At 30.2% G+C, this 25,643-nt stretch overlaps 2 protein-coding genes across 2 annotated transcripts; both read right to left on the reverse strand.

Moving 5' to 3' along the window:
• Window positions 1-3,600: 3,600 nt before the first annotated feature.
• Window positions 3,601-9,496, reverse strand: LOC145618257 (beta-glucosidase 2-like). The gene is made up of 13 exons (XM_081673033.1): window positions 9,199-9,496; window positions 9,005-9,068; window positions 6,419-6,474; window positions 6,227-6,302; window positions 6,063-6,134; window positions 5,868-5,955; window positions 5,474-5,732; window positions 5,281-5,396; window positions 4,950-5,164; window positions 4,751-4,785; window positions 4,569-4,662; window positions 4,362-4,452; window positions 3,601-4,102 (listed from the first exon to the last, which is right to left on the reverse strand). The coding sequence occupies exons 1-13, from the start codon at window positions 9,340-9,342 to the stop codon at window positions 3,838-3,840; spliced, it is 1,575 nt and encodes a 524-aa protein (XP_081529159.1). The 5' UTR covers window positions 9,343-9,496; the 3' UTR covers window positions 3,601-3,837.
• A 2,048-nt stretch (window positions 9,497-11,544) lies between these two features.
• Window positions 11,545-24,826, reverse strand: LOC145618589 (cyanidin 3-O-glucoside 5-O-glucosyltransferase (acyl-glucose)-like). Its single transcript, XM_081673364.1, has 13 exons — window positions 24,504-24,826; window positions 24,064-24,130; window positions 18,923-18,975; window positions 18,744-18,819; window positions 18,031-18,102; window positions 17,546-17,633; window positions 16,733-16,991; window positions 16,134-16,249; window positions 14,036-14,256; window positions 13,780-13,808; window positions 13,022-13,115; window positions 12,833-12,923; window positions 11,545-12,093 (listed from the first exon to the last, which is right to left on the reverse strand). Exons 1-13 carry the CDS (start codon window positions 24,648-24,650, stop codon window positions 11,853-11,855), a joined length of 1,554 nt encoding a protein of 517 aa, XP_081529490.1. The 5' UTR covers window positions 24,651-24,826; the 3' UTR covers window positions 11,545-11,852.
• Window positions 24,827-25,643: the final 817 nt, after the last annotated feature.

The following is a 25,643-nucleotide window of genomic DNA, read 5'->3' on the forward strand; positions in this document are numbered from 1 at the left end:
ATACATATAACTCAGCTCGCACATCAATTATGAGCAACAAATCCCTATTTTTAAGGCAACAAAATCCAACACAAATATGTGGTAATTGGTCATATTGAAGTTGTTGAATCCATGGAAGAAATGAGTTCATACATTAGTTTTATTTAAACGGTCCCTCTACTTTCCAATAATTCTCGTAGTTTTAGATAATTTTGTTATCCGATTCAATAATTTTATACAATTAAACTCAAAAGGAAAGTGATGAAGGATCGGATGAGGTATCAGAGACTAAGACAAAAGAGATTGAGAAGTTAAAAGTCATAACTTATAAGTAAGGGATGTGAGAGAAAACACAATACATTTGTTTTTTAGGTATCAAAATTAAACTTTTTTAAATTTTATTTGCGGTATCAATAAATTATTAATTGTAACTAACGTTATAGGTACAATATGGAAGTGTGTTGGTGCTACATTCTACGATGGTGCCAATTATAAAACTACTTATTCCATGTCAACTTACACAAGAAGGATTTTTAAAGATGTATTACTTAATTTGCTTGTATCAAAGTTGGACAAAAACCACCTATATTGGCATTTCTATCTTTTAGCTCTTTACTAACGTAATTCGTTGTTATAGACTTATATTATCCAACTATCAATTAAGTTTTCAAATATGTGTTTAAATGAATCGGCTAAATGAAAAGGTTGATGTTTATTCTAGAGAAACATGCGATTTTTAATTATTTGATTCAATACATGCGAAAGAGATATGTTGGAGAGATATACTTGTATATTCCAACGATATGATGTACCACATTCATTGCAAGACTATTGATTGATAACAATTTTATAATTGGATTTAAATTTCTGTGTTTGTTAAATTTAGATTTTCTTTGCATATTTCGTATATATATCACTTTATTAATTATTATTATTTTTTTTTTTTTTTTTTTTTTTTTTTTTTTTTTTTTTTTTTTGTAAAAAAGGAAACCCTACTATGTGCATTCATTGAACCAAGTGGAAAATAATATAATATGTTGTAGTTGAGGGGGGGTATATGAATTAATCAGTTGGTAACAAGAGACATAAATTGTTGAACAAAATAAAACATACATCAAATCGTTTAGCTTTTGTTTAAAGAAAACAAGCATCCGAGGCATGACCTTAGACTTTGAAAGGCTAACAATTAACAACGTAACTACCTCTCTAGGCTGGCTTGGATCATCTTCCTCACATGCATGGCTTATTAGGGTATTACAAGACACAGTACTAACTGTCAAATTTACAACACATTTTTCCTTCATTATTTCTCATCAAGTATCACCATCTTTTCATACTTTATCTTTACCTTACTGTAATGGTATACGTTTTGAATTTTGGATGATGAGGAAATGAGGAAGATATTAAGTTTTCGATAAATCTTATTATTGTTTAACATTGTTGTTTCTTTTGATTGAACATGATTTTTAACGCGTAAAAATGACCACTATTATCTTCAAATGTATCTCGATAGAAAAACAAAAAGTAAATCTAATATTATGAATATTAGAATATATATATATATATAGTAAGTCAAATCCAATGTGCTGTGAAATCTTAAAAAATTGATTTTTAACAAATATATCTAAATAAAGTCTGATCAAAATTAGGCAAAATCAGCCTCTACAACCTGAATTATAGCTTGGGTGTAGTCAACACTCCAAACTTTGACTAATAGAACACCACCAACTATTGATTGGGATGCAACGCGTGCCAGTAAGGCTAGTAATGAATACTTTAGGCACAAAAACAAAGACATTTTTGGTAATTAAAGGGCAATTTATGACACTTGTTACACATGTTTGTACCCCAATCAATAGTAGTTGGTGGTGTTTAAGCTACCAGTCAAAGTTCAGGGTGTTGGTTACAGCCAAACATTCATGGTGTTGAAACCAATTTTGTCTTCAAAATAAAATATGTGAATAGATTTTTTTTTTTTTTTTTTTTTTTTTGAGGAAATATGTGAATAGATTAAAATGTCAAAGTAGCACAACTATTCCAAATTGTACCACTAGATGAATATGAACTTGCTTGTATTTTTGCCTATACAATTGTATGTATTGAATGAGAGTCTAATCACATACAAACTCATTTCCTCTCCATTCAAAGCTTTTAGCTACTAAAAAAGAGCATTTTGCTAATATAGAACTTTTAGATGTTTGATTGGTATGCTATTTGTCCTTAATCACACAAGACATAAAATATCATTTGTTGTTTAATCTCTTAATTAGCCAAATAGACAACAAAAAAGCAAATTTATCTTTTTTTTTTCTTTTTAATAATATATCATATAATTATGTCATTTCTTCTTAAACATGTTATCACCAAAATTTGAGAAGATCCGGAGTTCAAAAGGTTAAATAGCCACTACTTCAAATATGTTTTTGTACAAGGCTAACACACCGACATTAAAATTACAATAATCGTATGAACTTTTTATCATAATAATATAACAAATAATGCTCCAACCTTTCAAAAGTACATTTATATGTACCATAGCACAGGTGATTTAATTAGAATCCAAAGTAATTCCACAAAATATTAGACACCATCCTCGAGTTTGGAAATCAAGCAAGAACCCCTTAAGTTACATTACCTAGAATGCATGCATGTGCTTATTGTTGGTAAAAATATCCTATAAAATCCTAGATATAATATTTAAAAGGGAAGATATTATAGATTTCATTTTACTAGTTGCACTGTGGTATGGAGGCCATTGCATGTCAACAAAACTCAAAGGGTGAATACGTATCAAATATATTCAATTAAATACGTATAAAAATTTCGGCAAATACAAGTTTATCTGCCAGATAAACGAAATTTTGTTAATCTGGTGGCATTTCTGTAAATATATTGAAAAAACGTGGTTATTTGTTCAATACTTTTGGTGAGGTGTCCAATTACTGTTAACAGTTTGCTTTTACTGTTTGGTAAGGAAATTACACATGTACCCCTCAACTAGTACATGAAAAGACGCATGTATTCCTCCACTGGTGCTTGAAAAAACGATTATACCCCAATTAATTGGGCACAGCTCTAAAAATTATAAAGAATTGATCGGTATTATGAATTCAATTCATGGAAACAAATTTACCAATTAACATCCCACATAATATGGTTTTGATTTTAATAATAAGTGTATTTTAACAGCTAAAGTTTTCAAAAAAAAAAAAAAAATAAATAAATAAAGTTTTCAAAGTTGACTACAAATGGTAATTCATAATATATGGTAAAAAAGATCCTATTAAATCGGTATTTTAAAGTCATACATTAAATTCTCTACCATCTCTATTAAGTTTCTTGGTGAGAATTTGCTCTTGGAAGTGAAAGGATGTAAGGGAACTCCTTATCTCACATTATCCTCACTTTGGTAGAACTTGAACTTCAAACCTGTAGAATCTATGATAAGAATCTTACCAAGTGAGTATGCGATGCACTAATCATGAAACATTATGCTACAAACTAGTTTGCATTTTATTTGCGTTTGCAACTAGTAACTTGTGGAGTATTTGGTAGATTGTCAAGAAGTATGTACATGGTAACATGGTACAATATGAGGCAATGCAAGTCGGCTAAGTTCAATAGAGGCAAAGATTAAGAGGGTATGATAGCTTATTACTTGTGGAAAAAGGCTAATTGTAGATTGAGTTCGTTGGTTCTCTAGTGAGCTAGAGAGGAGAGAATGGAATAATGGAGGTTGCTCGATGAAACATAATTACCAATTTGCCCTCTCATAGTTCACCATGAACTAGTTCTCTACTTAGGGTGACTAAAATTTAAAATACAAAGGAAACACAAGTAGTCCAAAGTGTAGAAGCCTTAACTCGAAAACCTATCATCCAAATCCAGAGCAGTCCCAAGGATGGTAGACCTTTTTCGTGGTTGGTTGCCTTCATCATTTACAGTTACATTTTTCCCGTTCAAGAATGCTGAGTACCATCTCTGAGACAGCTTAGCATACCTGGTCCGTTTTGGATCATGAAAATCAACATAGTACAGACCAAAGCTGTATTTGTAACCATATAACACCTCGAATAGATCGACAAATGACCAAACAAAGTACCCTTTTGTATTCGATCCATTTCTGCAGACAAATTGAGGAAAACAAAGAAATCAGAAAGTTGTAAGTGGATTTCTGACAGACTGATGCATCATACTAAGAATTTTGATAGGCATACGCAGATATTTACAGTAAATCAGTAATCTGAGTTGATTATGCTCAGTTATATGCAGATTAATTACTGATGTTTAGCAGAACTGTCAACTGTATGCATACTCTACTTCCTTCGCCTTCATTTCCACAATTCGATTATGAAAATTGTAACCTAGTACATTAATCTTACCTCACAGCATCGAGCACACCTCCAATATGAGCTTGCAAATACTCAACTCTCGATAAGTCATATACTGTGGTACGATGCTCTGTCACTTGACCTACAGGAAGTATCATAGCAAAACATAGTTAATGAATATTGATATGAATGAACATATGATCAAGTAATTTGCATGAATGTCTTTAATTTTTGCAGAAAGAGACGAAAATAACGAACCATTTTCATATATATAAATCGGAGGATTATTGTAAACATCCTTGAAATATTCCAAAAGTCCTTGCAGAGCCCATGGTATATTTGGGAACGTAGTCTGGGAGAAAAAGGTAAAATGTATAATAGGATTAAGATCAACGAATATAGCGAAATCATAACACAATTGGGTAAATATAGTTCCCTACCACTTCAGTTGGTGAATCACTAGTATAATTATAATCTGCAAAAGATCGATGAAACAAAAATCAGCTTATACATATAATTCGATAAGTAATATAGGAATTTCAGCCTACTCAGTCCAGCAATCTGTGTTATGACATTTTATTTTATAAGATCAATATGTATAACCGATAAAGTGAAATTAGTCGGTCTTATAGGACATACAAACACTTTTTATTGCTATGTCAGCTAGATAATCCCGTGGCTCCGGGCTAAGGTTTGTGTGTGAGATCAACATAGCAGTGTAGTAATTCACTGAAATAAAGTCAAATGATCCTTTCACCAAATCTGATTGTTTTTTGGTGAAAACAGGAATCCGGAAGCCAGCATTTTTCTTCATTATGTTCGGGTAATCTCCATACATTAAGGGATGCATTAACCTGTTGGCCAATGAAAGATACAGCATTTAACACGTATCGTTTGATCTAAATACACTGTTTTAAAGTGTATTAAAAAGCTATACATGACATTTAACATCGGTGTACTATGAGATTACCAGCCAATAGAAAATTCGCGTGCTCTTTGTGTTGCAATCACATCTTCAGTCGAATCTGTTGAAGGAATATAGTGGTAGGTATAAAAACTGAACCCTATTTGGCCGAGTTGTTTGGCCTGCATATATAAACAATGTGATGAAGAGGAAATTAAGACGATTGTGAAAAAAACATGTCTAGATTAAGAAATAAAACCTGATACTTCTCCTTGTAGAGTGAAGCAGCTGATGCATGAGCAAGCAGTAAGTTATGAGCAGCAAGATATGGCTCAGTCGTCGAGTCTCCTTTCGTGCAATTAAGAACTCCGAAAGGGTTAGAACATCTACCAGGAGGTGAATTACCAGCATCATAACCCCCTAAAACGAAAATATTGGGCTCATTGATAGTTGTCCAATAAAGAACTCTGTCCCCGAATTCTCTAAAGCAGACATCAGCATATGCAGTGAAATCTTCTCTGTAACAACATATCAATATCAGAAACTTATACCAACCACAACTCTTTCTATAATAAAAGTCGATCATTCAGGTAGCATTCATCCGCTTTAAGGAAAAAAAGGTTGGAGTATCTATAAAGATGAAGTAAACATACATGATCCTCGCGTTGATAAAACCTCCATATTCATCCTCCAATGCCTGTGGTGTATCTAAGTGCATTAACGTAACATGTGGTTGGATCCCTGCAGAATAAATCGAAACCATAACTATGCCATTCAATTCAAGTTACAATATACTTCTATAATGTAATGCTCTATATTTCTATGTACTTAAACATATAAGATTTTACCGCGGTTGATGAGCTCATTGATAAGATTGTTGTAGTATTCCAAACCCTTGGGATTAACACGTCCTCTGCCATCTGAAACAGATATGACAATATCAAGAAATTAACTTCAAATTAGCACTATAATTTAATTCATCACTAACACCTCAAGGATTTGACTTTTTTACCCGGTATTAGCCTTGACCATGAGATAGAGAATCGATATGCATCTAATCCTGTTTCTGCCATGAGTTCGACATCTTTCTGAATAAAATATCAATCATCCAATGCAGAACATTTTGTCATTTATAATGTACACACTTTAAACTAGTGTGACAATAATATTATAGTAATTCATAACACAGAAGACATGTAATTACCTTGTAATTGTGATAGGCATCAGATGTAACATCTCCAGTGCCTCGCAAATGTTTCCCTGAAAATTTCTTATTCTAGTTAGGTGATAAAACATTGCTTGCGACATTGGCAAAATAATTCCAATCCAAAAAATTGTACGTTTATAAATTTCTTATTCTTGTGTTTTTATAGGCTTAAATATACTTATGAGAGTTATCTTAGATTCTTAGTCACACTTAGTTACTTGCTCCTTTATCATTGTTCGTACTCCAAACACACCCCTACACACACATTGGCCGGCCTTAAAGATTTAAAGAGGCTATAATATATGAGATTGCTCAAAGATGTGTGGGATTTTGTAAAATTCGTTTCAAATTATAGTTTTAAAGTAATTTTTTAATTAAATATAACTAACTTGTATCGATGCTCAAAGATGTGCATTGAAACATGTGAAAACTATAAATTCGACAAACATAATGGAGCCAAGAGAGCATTGTATACAGAGACAAATCCAATACCCCGTCGCATTCTATATGTGGTTAGTCAAGAATATGCATTTAAAATTGTGCAAAATGCAAATAGGCAAACAAAGGGTACTAGCAATTGTTTGTATACTTGTATACTCGCTCCTTCCCCAATTAAAAGTTCAATTTCACCAAAAACAAACTCTTATATGAATATTTAAATAAAAGTCTCATTTCATCTATATATATTTACTCCCTCCGTCTTTCTTTTGATGGAAGCAACATGTTGACTTTTTTCACTATTTTTTCATATAGACTAATTTTGACTTGTTTTTGTACTAATATATAATTATTTAAACCAAGTTAGAACCAATTTTAAAATTATCACTGAGATCCAATTGCATCAGCAAAGTAAAATAATTAACATTAAAGTAAATCATATTAATTCTAAAGTAAATACCAAATTATGAACTTTTTTTACACTATAGATTTAGCATATTATGAAGAAACACACGTCTTTAATCAACAACTAGTGTGTGTCCCAGGCGATACCCCGGAGTGCTATTTTGTACTTTGAACTTTTTTAATTTGATAATTATGTTGAACTGAGTGTGATTCGGGCATTACCTCAGATGTTACGGTAGTGTGGTTCGGGCATTACCTCGGATGTTACGGTTTCTTACCTCATATGTATTTATTTTCTAATCTTGTGAAAAATAAATAAATTAAATAACCTATAATTTGAAAGGAATATATAATGTTAATTATGTGAAATTTAAAACACTAATAAAAGTTGGTTGAGATGGTAAGAAGTGTACAACCTTTATTTGTTGGAGGTTGAGGGTTCGAATCTAGATCAAACCATAATTTATTTATTTTGTTAAATAAACTTGCAAGCTTATGTGTCGCATGCACTTTGAATAATGACGTGGCATTGTGACATGGTTTCATCTACGTTGAAGAGTGCCACGTGACACCGTTCCTTTAAAAGGAACGCCTTTTAATATATAGTATAGATTAACAGCCTTATAACAACAAATTCAATATTTTTGATTAAAAATTACTTTAGATTAGGTTTTTTGAATTTCAAATTATGGAGTAAAGTAAAGGAAAACCTAGTTAGCATAAATTCGATAGTAAAAAAAACAAATGAAATTATGTTAAAAGTAATGGAACCTGCTTGAAAAGAAGCAACATTACAATAATGTTATTAGTGACACGAGAAGCATATTTATCTTCCGATTTTGGAGATCTAAGAGCTTAGGTTGATTCTTTGCTCTCATTTTAGGCCGATTCTCACTGAATCCCAATTCAAGTTGTAGTTTGACTACAAAAATTAATCGTGTCCAACCTATAGACCTCACATTTATTAATTTTACTACGAAAATGTCATGCTCACTGGTTTTGTTGACTTAAAACAGAGGATTTGTACTCTTCATCTTAAAAAAGAAGATTTGGTCTGGTCTAATCTGAGTTTTTTATTATCTAGTTTGGTCTGATCTAAATTATTAATTTGACTAAATTTTGACTACATTTTAATACTAATCTATAAAGAAAAACATTATCAAAATAAATCCTATCATATTCGTCTCATTATAAACTTTTCAAATATGTAATTTTCATAATTTTTTTAATATGCAATTAAATATATTTAACATTTAATAAATGATAATTATAAGTTCTTATATGATATGAATGTTTCTAGTATTTATTAAGAAAAAAAATAATATGTATCCGAAACAAGTTAAAGAGAACAAGGATATGTTTAATTCACGTGATTTTCACTAATCTGAACTTATTATTAAAACTATTTTAGTTGTAATTTATACTTAGGTAACCTTATCAAACTCATTAAACCTGAAGTGGACTTATTACACCTAAAGTAAGTGAAAATAAGGTGAACAAAACACACCCAAGTCGGTGTATTTTTTGTTTGACAAAAGCTAACAAGCATTTGTGGCCGTGAGGTGTTAGATATAATTAGTTATCTAACCCCCAAACACTCTTTAGCAAGATTTTTTTGTTTATCTAGTTGATGAATTGGTGCTCGCTCTAAAATAATTAATGACAAGCCACAAACATGCATGTGAAAGTAATTGTAGAGTTAATTGCTTAGATGAGTAAATAAAGGTTAAAGAAAAATACAAGAATGAGCAAAAGTATCAAAGATGCTAGCTTTCCTTCCATCTTCAAATGCTGCTCCCTCAACCTTCATAATATCAATTTATCAAATTAATTATTCAATATTAAAATAATCCACAAAATTAGAGCTTATGAAACACTAAAATAAACTCAATTAAATAAAAAATAATAAAAAATAATAAATAAAAAAAAAAAACCTGATAAGAAGAGGTACCAGACCCAAAGATAAAATCAGTTGGGAAATCGTAACGGTGATACAATTTAGCACCGACAATAATTAATTTTGCCGCCGAAATTAAAAATAGGGTAAAGTAAAGAGGAAGATGAGAGGAGTTTAACATTTTTTTTCTTTCTTGCTCACTCACATAGTAGCCTCCGCTTTCTCTCTCCTATCATGGCTATATATCACAAACATTCTTGGGAGTTGGGAATGCAACGATTTTATTAATGTAATTTAGTAATCAGATACTTTCTCAGTTTTTTAAATACTCTCGTTTGGATAATACCGTCTCCAATGGTAAGACTTGATGGTAATTTTTTTAAGAGAGAGAGAGTATTTTTTTTGCAAAAGAATAAAGGATACCAATAAGTTGGTATCTAAATTTAGCAATGAAGTTGTTAAGTTTAAATACTCAATTTTAAGACTTACTAGATGAAGCCCGTGCGATGCACGGTTTTTTTTTTTTTTTTTTAATTTTTTTAAATTTTTTTTTTTAAAAAAAAAAAAATTATGTGCTAAAATTTGTTATATATTTAGATTAAATTCATACTATCAAAAGATAATTTTTTATATATAATTAATTTAAACTTAAAAATCTCATTCGTCAATTTTGCTTACGTGGTATTTGAATTCTTTAATTATAGATGCACGGTTTGTTAATATTTTTTTTTAAAAAAAAAAATCAATATTTATGTGATTAAAATTGTTATTATATTAATTTCAAAATATTAGATAAAATTCCTAATCTCAAAAGATAATATTTTGTATTTAATTAATTTAAACTTTAAAATCTCATTGGTCAATTTTGCTTACGTGGCATTTGAATTATTTAATTGTAACAGAAATTAATAATCTCTTATTTAATTGGCTACAACTTAAATTTATAATCTTACATACTACATAGCGCGCTGAGAAAATTAGATCTACGTGGCTCTCTAAAAACTCAGGAAAAAACTCCCCTTTAAATATATATATTGACACAAAAATTATCAATATTATAATATACTCGTATTTGTAATTTTTTTTATAACTTTTCTTTTTATTTTTATTTTTTGAAAAAACTTATAATATGGATTTGGTGGGCCATAAATTGAAAGTGATATTAGTATACTTTAAAGAGTCTCACCATTAAGAAATTAAACTTCACATAAGTTGTCAAATTGAGAAGTAGATTAGGTATCACCATTGGAGGTAAAAAAACAAATAATTTTGTATTTTAATACTGAAAATTGAGTCTCACCAACTACGTACTACGTATATGCTAGAAGGTAATGCGTATAGGACATACTTGTAGAGTTGTAGGTATTAAGTTTTTTTTGTAGTTTTATTCTTAGGCTTATTACAATGTTTTAGCGTTCATGTAAATCATAAAAGACAGCTAAAACATAACTTAGGAATTATTTGAAAGTCAAGCGGTCAAGCCTATCATCTGAGAAAAAGAATGAAAGAAGTACAAATATAGGTTTCATAATAAGAAACTACCACAATCGAGTATTTAATTTCAACCAGTGTCTTTTTGGTGCAGCAGGCCACACTCGAGTATTTAATTTCAACCAGTGCCTTTTTGGTGCAGCAGGCCACATGGTGTGGCCTACTGCCAAGTCAGCAAAAATAATGAGAGTTACTGGTATTGTCAGGGTTACTTGTATTTTTCAGGTGTTACTTGTATTTTTTTTTTAGAGGAGTTACTTGTATGATTACTTATTTAGGGGTTACTTATATTTTTTTTTCAAGAGTTACTTGTATGGATTACTTATTCAGGGGTTACTTGTATCATTCAGGGGTTACTTGTTTTATTTTTTTCATGAGTTACTGATTACTTGTATTTTTTAGGGGTTACTTGTTTTTTTTAAGGGGTTACTTGTATGGATTACTTATTCCGGGGTTACTTGTATGAGTTAATTCAAGAGTTACTTGTATGATTAATTATTCAAGGGTTACTTATATGAGTTACTAGCTTATTTAAGGGTTACTTGTATGCATGGGTTACTTGTATGAGTTACTTATTCAAGGGTTGCTTGTACGTATGCCCTATACCAAACCAGTAACACCCTACAAGTAACCCCGACCAAAATTATTAACACCCTACAAGTAACCCATGACCAAAACCAGTAACATCGTACAAGTAACTCTTGAAAAAAAAATTGTATTCTGGGTTACTTGTTTCTGGAGTTACTTGTAGGTGTTACTTGTAGAATGTTACTTGTATTCTGGGGTTACTTGTATGGAACACTTGAATGAGTTGAGTAACCCCAGACCAAAATCTCGTACCAAACCAATAACACCCTACAAGTAACCCCTGACCAAAACTAGTAACACCAATACAAGTAGCCCCATAATACAAGTAATACCTACAAGTAACTCCTGACCAAAACTAGTAACACCCATACAAGTAACCCCAGAATACAGGTAACACCTACAAATAATCCCTGACAAAACCAGTAACACCCATACAAGTAATCCCAGAAACAAGTAACACATATAGTAACATCATACAAGTAACCCCTGCCGCACCATGTGGCCAGCCGCATACAAAAATTTGTGAATTTCAACATATTAACATCCATTAGAATTGGAAAGTAGAATTTTCTCAGCATGGTACATTTTTTCCTATAGTACCAAACTTAATTTCTAAATTGAAGATCGAGCATCAATAGTTGTATCCTCTGCTTGATTCATTTGTATATTTGTAGTGGCGTTTTTACCCTTTAAAAATTGAGAGTACCATCTTTGAGAAAGTTTAGGGTGTCTTGTCAAATTTGGATCGTTGTAATCGACATAGTATAGACCGAAAGTCGCATCGAAGCTGAACAATAGTTCATATACGTCTAAAAGTGACCATACAAAGTATCCTTTAGTATTTGATCCATTCCTGCAATAGAGAGAAAATTAAAAGATTTGAAGATTTATTATATAATTATTTCATCGATTTTTAAAAATATAATATTCCACTGCAATTAAAATGAATTCTTTGATATTGTTGTGACCATAATTAACAAAATGAATTGCTCAATAAATAGATAAATAATAACACAACGAAAGGGTCTATTAAAAGCTTTTCTAGAAGCAAAGCTCTAATTCTATCCAAGTTGATCCATTGTATTCATAAGACCAATAAATTAAGCTCGTGGCTAATAAGAGTTATAAAATTGCATACACAATCATAATAATAATAATAATAATAATAATAATAATAATAATAATAATAATATCTACTTCTTTCGTTGTTTATTATACTTGTAACAATTTGACTTTTACAGTTTTGAATAACTTTGATGATTCATATAGCTAAACAAAATTATAGTCATATGAAATTTCGTTAGATTCATATCGAGTTATACTATTTTAATATTATAGGTTTATAATTTTTACATTTTTATAATTAAAGATATTCACGATTGAAATAATATATCAACAAACATGAAAAATAAAGTGTTGCAATTATTAGTTTTAGAAGTTCAAATTATGTACTTTATTATCAATCATGACACTTAAAACTTAAAATAAACTAAACTGAAAGAAGTGATACACTCAATCAATATTACCATTGTGACAAGTTCTAGTAGCCTTTTTTTTTTTTTTTTTTGTGAAATATGTTCTAGTAGCCTTACCTCACAACATCAAGTAATTTCCCAATATGGTCGTGTAAATATTCAATCCTGAATGGATCTTGTGTTGCTGTATTATAACTTTCCGCTTGACCTACAACAAATTTTGCATTTTAACTTCAATTAATTTACACTCGGAATGTAGTAATAAATTCAATTAAAAGTGAGGAAAAAAAAAAAAAAAAAGAATACCATTTTCATGGATAAATATAAGAGGATTTTCATATACATCCTTGTAGTACTCCAGAATTCGCTCAAAACCCCATGGTTCATTTGGAAACATAAACTATAATATAGATCACAATAAAAAATGTAAGATACTAATAAAATCACATAATAAGGGTATGTTTGTTTCCAGTTAAACCCCGTTCTCTTCACCTTAATTTTGCTGAACTGAAATTATTTTTACTGAACTGAAATTATTTTTACTGAACTTAAATTATTTTTACTAAACTCAAATTAATTTTACTGAACTTAAATTAATTTCACTGAATTGAAATTATTTTTGCTGAACTGAAATTGTTTTTACTGATTTTCTATTATAATTGTTCTTTAAGAAAACTGAATTTTAATGAACTGAACTTATTTTTACTAAACTGAAATTATTTTTACTGAACTGAAATTAATTTTACCGAACTAAACTTATTTTTACTGAGCTGAAATTATTTTTACTTAATATTATTTTTTTTAAGGTGAAGAGAACAGGGCCTTATTTTAATCTTCTTTCAAAAAAAAAAAGTTTACATATAATAATTAAGTTTTTATAATTAAATCAAATAAAAAATACGTTAAGACAAAATTAGTTTAAGAAAGCCAAAGAGAATAAATTTAGATGAAATGAAATAAGTTTAGATAATAAAGTTTCAGACAAAATTTGATATTCAGATGAACCAAATAGAGCATAAGTATGTCATAATCAAAGCATGATAAATTAATGGAGAGTTTGTAACCTCTTCTGGCGATGCACTCGAATCAGAAACTGTAAGGCAAGACATAAATTCTAATTAGAATTGTACCAGAAAAATAAAGAAATGTTTAAGAGAAGAAATCAATTGAATGTACACTAATTTATGTAATACTATATCTACAATTCTTCCTAATATACGTGTAAACTCAAATGTTGCAAATATTAAAAAGCGAAAAGCATAAATTATGTTGAAACTCAAGTAAGGCATATAATAGAAGATGAAGATATAAAAAACATACATATCCAATCCACTGCCATGTCAGCAAACCAATCTCGTGGCGTTTTGGTGAGACTCATAGAGTTGTCCTTGACCTTCCTGACGTGATAGTAATTAACTCCAATGAAATCAATTGAGCCCTTCAATAATTTTGACTCTTTTTTTGTGAAAACAGGAATTTTGTTGCCAACATTTTTCTTCATTATTTTAGGGTAATCACCATAAGTTAAGGGATGCATAAACCTAATACGTACCCAACAAAATAAGGAAAAAGTTAGAATTTCTCTTAAGATTCCAGATTAATAACACAATTAATTAATCAATACGGAGTAAATGAAAAGTTACGTTGAATACAAATATAGCTTTAAAAAGTAAAAAAACTTCATCCAGACCATTTGACTACTATAGAATTTTATTGGAGATATTCTAGGATATTATTGTGATATGCTAGGATAATATTTAGAGTAAATAGCTTATGTAAAGATGTGGTAGAATATTGTGGAATATAACCCTAATGTTATATTATACTCCCTCCGTTTCATAATGTTAGTCCCATATGCAATCAATCACATAAAATAAGAAAAGAAATATATTTGGAATCTAACATTAAAGTACAACATAATTCATAATTAGTTTACCTTATTTAACTTTTTAAATTTTTTATTTGGAAATCACAAGTCATAATTGCATAATTTAAGGTAAAGATTTCCTTAATTAGAGTCATGTCATCAATCCACAACCTATTAATTTAAAAAAAAAATCAAGTTATAAATGAAATATATTCAATATGGGTATATTATTTTGAAACGCCCAAAATAGTATATAGGACTAACATTATGAAACGGAGGGAGTACGGGCCTGTTCAAGTTCAGTTCAGTTCAGTTCAGCTCTAATCAGTTCAGTTCAGTTCAGTTCAGCTCCAATCAGTTCAGTTCAGTTCAGTTCAGCTCTTAATTTCCCTCTCTCATAAAATATTCATTTCAGCTCAATTCAGTTCAGTTCAGCTCCAATCAGTTCAGTTTAGTTCAGTTCAGCTCCAATCAGTTCAGTTCAGCTCAGTTCAGTAAATGTGAACAGACCCTACATGTTTTCTGGCCACGAAAATTAATGAGAATACAATGAATATTTTGGAGAATTTGTGATTTAAGTTCTAAATTTTTTATTAAGTTCATACAATTTACATAATTTAACCTCATTTTCGCCTATGAAAATACACATCTAAAATCATCCTCATCCCACTTATCTCACCTAGGTATTCACACCAACTTAATTCCTACCTTCAATGCCTAAATAATCTCCACCCTATATACCCACCCTAAAAAAAATACCGTAAGTAAAATATGTGTTTAAAATACATTATAAGAAGTTAATAACTCTATAAGTGCATATTCCTCTACTTCACCACTTATTTCAATTTCAATATCAAGTCATTCTTCCAATTTGCCTATTAGTTTAGCAAACTCGGCATATCTTCTTTGTACGAGTATTGTTTTTTAAATATGTGGGACCTTTGTGAGATAGATACAATCTAACATCCACCCCAACCTGCCATGCATATTTCAAATTTGGACCCATCTCTGCCACATTCCTGTGATATCCCTACTACTCGTATAGATAATTAAGCAAATACATTTAACAAATAGCTGGCCATAAATAAATTAGTAGTAGCTTTTAATTGATGTCATATACTCGATCTTAATTTTCATCTATCTAACAATTAGATAATAATCTCGGGAAAAGATGAACCTAATTTTTTGAGTACTTTATTCTACAAATAAATAAAATCAAGGTATCCAACCTTGAACAATTCAGTTAGAGGTCGGTTGAAGTGTTGGAGGGGTGGCACGACCTCCACCTTAACTTCTGAGCCTCGGCTCAAAAAATGAACTTTTTGAGAGGAGAGATTGTTATATACACCCGGGTGTACCGTACACCCAACTAACGCAGGGTTCATTTCTGCTCTTAATTTGATAATTAAATGAAAAATAATCATTAAAATGAGAACAAATACTTATGGGTATATGGTGCACCCGAGTGTATATAACAATTTCTAATTTGAGAAATTGATATAACTTATCTCATTCGTCATAAAAAGTAAATTAAATTAACCTTGAGCTTACCAGCCAATTAGAAAGTCGTAGGATCTTCGACTTGCAAGTTTATCTTCTCTTGTGTCTGTGAGAGGTGCAAAATGGTAAGAAAGGAGATTGATCCCAACGAGTCCGCGTTGTTTAGCCTATATCCAATTGTATTAACTTACAATAATGCAAAATTAAGGTGGTAAGAAAATTTTGTGTACATTGTGTTATGTCTAAATGACTAACAAACAACAATATAATTATATATAAAAAGTTTTTTTTGTCAGTCGACTTAGCTTTACAAGTCAACACTTAATAACAGTAAAAGGGGAGGACCGGATAAGGAAATCCTCTACTCCCAAGTTAATGTAGGTGATGGGGCTTGACCTTGTGACCTTAAATTAAAGTCACAAGGTGAGCTGCCCTCCACCTTCACCAAGCTTGGTATATATACGAAATATATATGACATCTAATATTTGAATGATTTAGAAGTACTACATACCGTGGTACTTTTGCAAGAAACAACCAGCAAAGCTATGATTAAGCATGTCAATGCTTTATGCATTCAAAATAGTATGCATATATGCTTATTATTCTAAGCAATGGAAAGGAATTATTGCATGAAATTGAATCAACATACCTTGTAGTTTTCCTTATAGAGCTTTACGGCGTATGCATGAGCCAACAATATGTGGTGAGCAGCAATGTATGGCTCCGTAGTCGAATTTCCTTTAGTACAATTCATAAATCCAAAGGGAGAAGAACATCTACTTGGGGGTGTTATACCAGCATCATAACCCCCAACGGCAAAGATATTCGCCTCATTGAAAGTTGTCCAATGTCGAACCGTATCACCAAATTCTCTAAAGCAAACGTCTACGTATGATGTAAAGTCTTCTCTGCATAAGTGGATAAATTAATATAAATTGTCAATAGATAATAATTTAGGTAGATTCATCATTTTTTTTTTCTTTTGTATTTACGAATATAAGGAGAGAATACAATAAATATTGTGCATCTGATACAAAGTTAATTATCTAGAATATATGAAGTTTTAGGTAGGTGTAAGGTAAACATTTTTTTTATTTCTAGTAATAAAGTGCATAAGATTTATTTAACGGAGTAAAAGACATTTGTCATAAGTGAAATAAACCGATAGTATAAGGGCATGTTTAGATTTACTGAACTGGACTGAACTGAGCTGATCTGGACTGAACTGAACTGTACTAACTGATCTGTTTATGAGAGAAGGAAATTGAGAAATGAAATAAACTGAACTGAACTGACTAAGTTGAACTTAACTGAACTTAACTTAACTAAACTGAAATGAAATTAAGCTGAAGAGAACATTGCCTTAATCTATAACATTAAGAGATGAATATAAAAACAATAATTATTGTTGATAATATTATGAAACACAGATTGAATATTGATCGAATTGACAAGAACATACATGATCCTTGGACTGAGGAAGCCTCCATACTCATTTTCAAGAGTCTGTGGTAAATCTGAGTGCACCAGTGTAACATGTGGTTCAATCCCTGCAAAAATTAATTAAGCTGAAAAATTACTAAACAAAGTGAAACCTACCTACATAAGGTTAAACTCTTTATCCAAAAAACATAAGGTTAAACAATCACGAAAAAAATAGGTTAGATTTTGGGAAAAATCCTCACACACTAACTAAATACTTATAAATTTACAGAAATTTTTTTCCAATATTTATCTTCCTACTCCCAAGCAAATGTAGTTGGCGGGGCTTGAATTTATGGCCTCATCAAAATCACAAGGTAAATTCTCAACCAATTGCACTAAGTTTTGCTTGGTTATATAATTTGTATTTATCGATGTTTAAATATGTTAGTCATTGAATTTGTACATGTACAAACGTTATAAAAAAACAAATCAACTAAAAATGAAGGGAGAAGTATTACATACCGTGAATAATGAGTTCATTGATGAGGTTGTTGTAGTATCTTAAGCCCTTAAGGTTAATAGTTCCTCTGCCATCTAAAAGACAAGTTTGATCACATTTTAAAAAATTGTAGCGGCTTGATTCGTATAATGTACAACATTATAATATAAAAACTATATCAAATTAATTTACAAATATAGAATGGAGGAATTTGGCGTGTTATATGTTGCAACTTGCAAGTGATATGTTGTTTGACATATTTTTTAATTTATGTTTGGACGAAGAAAGTATAGTATGGTAAAAATATATATATATATATATATAAGAAATAAAAATAAAAATAAAAAAGGATATTTTTTGACAAAAATTACTGATAATTATTGGTGTTTTAATAATAACCATCAACAATATTTTTTATTATTATTTTAAAATTACCACCGATATTTTATGAAAAATGATAAATTTCCCACCAAGAAGTGGTGGGAAGTTTTAGTCTTTTGAAAAAAAATTGGGGGTAAATTTCAAACAAAAAAGTATTGGAAGTTATTGTCAAAGAAACCTTAAAAAATATGATGCGGAGGGTACAGTGTTCTTATTAGTTTACTATTGGACGAAGAAAGTAATGTATTACTATATATTAAGTAAAATATTAAATATGATATGAAAAATGAAAATAAAAAATCCCTCCTCTTGGTTCACGAGGACAGGAAAGGAGTTTTTAAATTGGTAATCGTACCTGGTATTAATCTTGACCACGAGATAGAAAATCGATAAGCATCCAACCCTGTTTCCACCATGAGTTGAACATCTTCCTGATGAATATATAGCATACATTATTTAAAGAATGAATATTCACAAATAATAATCTTGATTAGAATAATGGTAATAAAATTAATTGAAGTATTGATCGATCACCTTGTATTTGTGATATTGATCACATGCTACGTCCGGATTACGTGTGTCATACTCTGTCAATTACCATTTGTACTTAAATCAATGAAACAAAACGATGTTGAAAGACGAAAAAAGTTATGAGAAGTTAAAAAAGGAACATTTGTATGGGTTCACGACTCAGATAATGTAGTTGCCTAGTTAATTATAGGTATTCGACCCAATAGTCAAAATGTAATATTAAAGGTCTGTTCACAATTACTTTCAGTTCAATTCAGTTTAATTCATAATTTTCTTCTCTCATAAAATATTATTATAAGATGCACCATGGGTGCACCTTAAACTGTGTGCTCCACCACTAGTTTGACGCCACGTGTTTAAAAGTTTGCTAGCTACTTTCTTCTATCTAATCTCAATGTTCTTCCCCTTTCTATTTCACGCTTCTTTCGTTTTTTCTATTATTTCCTTATTTCTCAATTTCTTCTCTTCAATTCTTTTTTTCTTAAACTTTTCTGATTTTTGAAATATCATACATAATTTCTCTCCTCAATTTTCTCTCTCCTCTATTTTTCTCTCTTCTTTTCCATTGTTGATTCCTCTATTTTGCTTGAATTTGTTCATTATTGCTGTTATTTCCATGGAGTTAATTTCTAGATCTGAAATTCTCAACAATGCAGGTTTGATTTCTTATTTCAATTGCTATTTTTTGCTGATTAGGTTTTTATTGTTAATGCTATTTGTTGATTTTACATTTGCTATTGATTCTATTAATGTTTTTGAGCAATTGTTGATTCGAACTCATCGTAGAATTATTAGGTTTAATTATTTGTACTTTCATATAATTCAATTGATTAATTGATAAACTAGTTAAACGATTGATTAGTTTTAATTAAGTTGTTGAAATTTGAGATTAGATATTGATTTCTCATTGTATTTTTATTAATTTGTGATGAATTTGGTCACTTGTTGATTAAACTAATGATGCATTTTGTTTGAATTTAATATGATTTTGAACATGGCGTAATTGTAAGGTTTAATTAGTTGTAATTTCTTATAATTCAATTGATTAATTGATGAACTAATCAAACAATTATCAATTTTAAATAAGCTGTTGGAATTTGCGATGAGATTTTTTTGATTTCTCATTCTATTTTTATTTTGTGATGAATTTGATCACTTGTTGATTAAACTATTCATGAATTTTGTTTTATATGGTTCTGAACATTCGGTTCATATGAACTTGATTTTGATATTTGATTATCATTGCTTATTTTTTCTCGTATTTGAACTTTGTTGTTTTATTTTTGAACTCCGGTAATGGTTATTATGAACTGTGTTTGTTATTGCAGTTAGAACATATGAAGTTGTTTATAAGGAAAGTCTGAAGGCTGAGCAGTGTCTTTAGATGCAGAATTTTTTGAACGGTGTTAAGTGGTTTATGGTTGGGGTTCAGAAGTTTTTGTAGGGGGTTCAGAGGTTTTTGTAGGGTGTTCAGTGATTTGTGGTTGGGGTTCGAAGTTTTTATAAAGGATTCAGAGGTTTTTGTAGGGTGTTTAGTGGTTTGTGGTTGGGGTTCAAAATTTTTTGTAGAGTGTTTAGTGGTTTGTGGTTGAGATTCATAAGTTTTTGTAGGGTGTTTAGTGGTTTGTGGTTGCGGTTCAGAAGTTTTTGTAGGGAGTTTAGTGATTTGTGGTTGGGGTTCAGAATTTTTTGTAGGGTGTTTAGTGGTTTGTGGTTGAGGTTCATATGTTTTTATAGGGTGTTTAGTGGTTTGTGGTTGAGGTTCAGAAGTTTTCGTAGGGTGATTAGTGGATTGTAGTTGGGGTTCAAAAGTTTTTGTAGGAGGTTCAAAAGTTTTTGTAGGGGGTTAAGTGATTTGTGGTTGGGGTTCAGAAGTTTTTATAGGAGGTTCAGAGGATTTTTTAGGGTGTTTAGTGGTTCGTTGTTGGGGTTCACAAGTTTTTGTAGGGGGTTCAAAGGTTTTTGTAGGGCGTTTAGTGGTTCGTGGTTGGGTTCAGAAGTATTTTTAGAGTGTTCAGTGGTTTGTTGTTGGGGTTCAAAAGTTTTTGTAGGGGGTTCAAGGGTTTTGATAGGGTGTTCAGTGGTTTGTGGTTGGGTTCAAAGGTTTTTGATGGTGGTTAAAATGTTTTTGAAGGGTGTCTAGTGGTTTGTACTGGGGTTCAAAAGTTTTTGTAGGGGTTCAGTGGTTTTTGAGTTTGGTTCAGTGTTTTTGGTGGCTTGTCAGAAAATTGTAGGGGCTTATCAGAAGTTAATGGGGGCTTTTGTGTTGCTTCTGATGTCTTATTAGAAGTTTCTGGTGGATGTTCAGAAGTTTCTTGAAGGTGTTCAGTAGTTGGTCTATAATTATATACGAAGTATTAAACAACAAAAGAAGGAAATACACAAGATCCAAATAAATTATTATTTCATACCAAAATACTTGATAAAGTTTATACACAAATTATTACTTCATACAACACATATATATATGGACGTAAAAGGTAGCGTATATGAACAAACAGGAATATATGAATGTAATGGATATGGAACGATTAACATCAGATTTGCTAATTTTATTGCACAATCTACCAGAATTGGTCAAAAAGCTCCCAAAAAAAAAAAAAAAGCAGCAAATCTCCATTTTTTTTTAACGAAATACAAGAAACTTTATAGTGGATAGAGAAAGTAAAGTTTTCCCCATTATTGAAAATTTTATAGCTTCTAGTAATTTAGAGGCAAAAAAAGGGAGAATCAAAATTATCAATGAGGGAAGCAAAAATAATCTTAAAAAAAATAATAATAAAAAAAAGAGGAGAGAGAAAAAAATGGCTATTGAAAGTTTTATTTTAGGTTTTCAAAGAATTTAGAGGGAAAAAAAAAAGAATATCAAAATTCAATGGTGAAAACAAAAAAAAATGGCTGGGCTGCTTTCTATTGGGCACATGCTTCTTTCTATTGGACATGGACTTGTTGGGCTGGGCGGCAGATTGGGCCTGGTGCATCTATTTCTAGGTGCACCATGGTGCATGTAATACTAATTGCAGTTCAGTTCAGCTCTAATCAGTTCAGTTCTACTCCAATCAGTTCAGTTCAGTTCTACTCCAATCAGTTCAGTTCAGTTCAGTTCAACCCAGGTTCAGTAAATGTGAATAGGCCCTAAATCCCATCTATATTATTGTTCTATCTTGCTCTCTTTAGTAAAATATTTCAAGAAAATGATTTTATGCGTAAAGTGCTTAGGGTTATTATGTGGCATTTATAATTATATATAAATCTATATTAATCTTATAATATATTTTATTTAAATTAACATCAATTTAGAAATGTATATTAAAATCACATAACAATATAGCTGGGATAGAGAGTGAGGTATAACTCAAAAGGTTAGAACTTCTCTTCCAATTTAATAAGATTTTGGAATCAATTCTCATCACATGTCTTTGTAAAATATAAGAAAAGCATTTTTTTTCATCTTTGGACTTGTAGAGTTGTAGGGCTAAGCGGATGGGGTCATCGCGCATTTGGGTTGAGGGTGACACATATTCTTAGGTACACACTCATGCACCTAGAATTAGGTGTAACAACTATACAATAGGAATATTAACTTTTCAAAAAGTGAATATAGGTATAAAAAATATGAACATTAGCTTTTCAGAAAGTGAACTTAGGCATAAAAATGTGTGATTTTCGATTTCTTATGTGGTGACTTTGTGATTAACTTCGATTGATTAGGTTATACTACCTTCGTTAACATTTAGTTGCAACTTTAGGATATTATTTGAGAGACATAAAATATTATAAAGTTGCAACTAAATGTTAACGGAGGTAGTATATGATTTTCTTAATACTAACGAATTGAATATTATCTGATTTTGTGCATTTTTTTTAATCAATGAACATAATCATGCAAAATATGAACATATGCATAGGTTCCCTTAAATGTGAACATTAGCTTTTCATAAAGTGAACATAGGCATAAAAAATATGAACTTATGCATTGCAGAAAGTGAACTTAACATTTCAAAATATGAACGTTAGCATTGGTTTTCTTAAAGTGAATATAAGCATTCAAAAGGTGAACATATACGTAAAAAAAATATGAACATAAACATTTAAGAAAGACAACATATGCATAAACAGATTTAATTAATATTTCATGAACAACACTACATATTTACATTATGAATATTTGAAATTATATATGAACATATAAAATATTATTATGAATATAATGAATTTAATTATGAACACAAAAATTTAAAGAAATAAAAAATAATATGATTACGAAACATATGCATATAAGTATTAAATGTTCATTTTTTTTTACGTGTTCATATTTTTTTATTAAATGTTCATATTTTTTTCATGTTCATATTTTATTTACTAAATGTTCATATTTGTTTACTAAATATTCATTTTGTAGAGCGTAGTGTTGATTTTTTTTACGTTGTTGCACCTATCTAAGGTGCACAAGGGTGCACCTTAGACTAATTGTAAAGGTGATGCATTGAATGTTGCTAACAATGTTCACGGACTTTCTCAAGGATTCTCTCCTTTTTTGGCTTGTTTATGTTGACATATATGCTCTTTAATAAATATTTGCAAATAACCACCCCTCAAATCCTCCATACACCATATTTAGAAATAATCACCTTTATATTACCACTCTTTTTAAAAATGTTTCCTTTCGCCACTTCTTAACTAAAATCCGATTAAAAAAATAAAAAAAACATTGACTTTGCCAAAACTTCTCTATTAATATTTTGGGGTCGTTTTGTTCCTTTATTTCAATTTGAGGTCAGAATTTGAAAAAATTTATCGAAAATGCCTCAAATAATATCCCACTTGAGGTGGCGAAATGTAAAACTGTTGGGAAAAAAATTACAAAGCTAATACTTATTATCTTTTGTAGTAAACAAAAAAGAAAAAAGAAAAAAAAACAGGTAAAATCAAATTTTGGTGTTTTGAAGGGTCGTTAATTAAAATTTTCTGATTTGTAATTTTTTATATAAGTAAGGAGTTATGTTATCTACCTCAAATTTTTTGTCTTTTTTATATAATCTTTTGTAGTATATAAAATTTGGTTGAAAAAAGGAGTAAACATTGATAATAAGAATCATGTAGGCTGAGCCTCCTACTAAATAAATTGAGCTTAGTTAACTTACTAGAAAGATGGGCAAAAGTATCATATATACTGGGCTTCCTTCCATCCTGTAATGCTGCTCCCTCAACCTTCACATACATGAGATTTTTCTATTTTGTAATATAACAATGGGCGATTTCATCATATATTATGGACTCTAAACACTAAGGGGGTGTTTGGTATCAAATTAGTAAATGTAAGGGAAACGGGAACTAATTCCGTTTCCAACTCTACCAAAAACCCATACCAAACACCCCCTAAGATTATATCATTCAACCTAGCCCAAACTTGCATTATTGATTCATACAAGCCAATAAGCTAAGTCAGGTTTTATCCTAAATATTACAAAGTACTCTGTATGTTACTCTTAATCAATTATTTGCCTATACGTACGTTTTTACTACTTGGTGGCCTGGTTTATATAAATAACGCGTCTAGAGTTAGAAGAAGTGAAATACGTACCTGATAAGCAGAGGTACTAGCACCAAATATGAAATCCTTAGGAAAATCGTAACGATTATACTCTTTGCCTTCACTTCCAGCAACCCCTCTCAACAATGCTAACCATAGATGCAACAAATACAACCTTGCACTAAACCTCATTGCCATAATCTCTCTCTATTATCTCTCTCAATTACATACCAACTTTTAGTGTTATTGGCTAGGGTGCAAATACAATACATAGTACTAAAGTCTAATAACAAGATAAATATGTATTTCAACTTTATGTTAATTTTCTTTCTTTTGTTCTAGCACATTACACGTATGTTTGTTTCTATATTGCGTGAAGGTGAACCTTGTATTTTTTTCATAAATTAAATTTCAAAAAGGTGTATTAATTGCAAAATTCCGTAATTAACATTTTCTATAATCTATCACAAATGTACCTTTCTGTCATTTACAATAATACTGAATGTGATGAAGACTTGTGAAGGATCCTTGATCACTACCTATTGTTGACCACTAAATTTTTTTTTTTTGATGTGTGAGTTTTGTTTTATTATGTCTTTCCACTTTATTCTTGATTAAATTGTACATGTCTCTTGCCTTGTGGCTCTTATCACAAAAAAAAAAAAAAAAAATAAAAAAAATAAAAAAAAAATAAAAAATAAAATTATATGTGTCATTTTTTATTCAAGGACTATTTGGTGAGGGATTGTTATTATTATTGTTGTTGTTATTATTATTATTATTATTATTATTATTATTATTATTATTATATCTCAAAAACATACAAAGTTATACAACCTATAGAAAATCAGTGGGAAGCCGAGCTTATTATTATTATTATTATTATTATTATTATTATTATTATTATTATTATTATTATTATTATTATTATCTCAAAAACAAAAGCCATACAACCTACAATAAATTAGTAGGAAGCCGAGATACAATCTGGGCCCGCACTCCTCTAGCTATTGCAAATCCTACCCTAGTGAAGATATGAGCTGCAGCACGAGCACCAATATCTTGCGTCGTCGAGAACCTTTGAATCCGCTTCAGTAACGCAACAATTATTATTATTATTATTACTACTACTACTACTACTACTACTACTACTATCAATATTACTATTTTTAGTACTATTAGTGCTAAATA

Source organism: Chenopodium album, chromosome 26, assembly GCF_948465745.1.
Source record: "Chenopodium album chromosome 26, dcCheAlbu1.1, whole genome shotgun sequence".
In the NCBI taxonomy this organism is placed as follows: Eukaryota; Viridiplantae; Streptophyta; class Magnoliopsida; order Caryophyllales; family Amaranthaceae; genus Chenopodium; species Chenopodium album.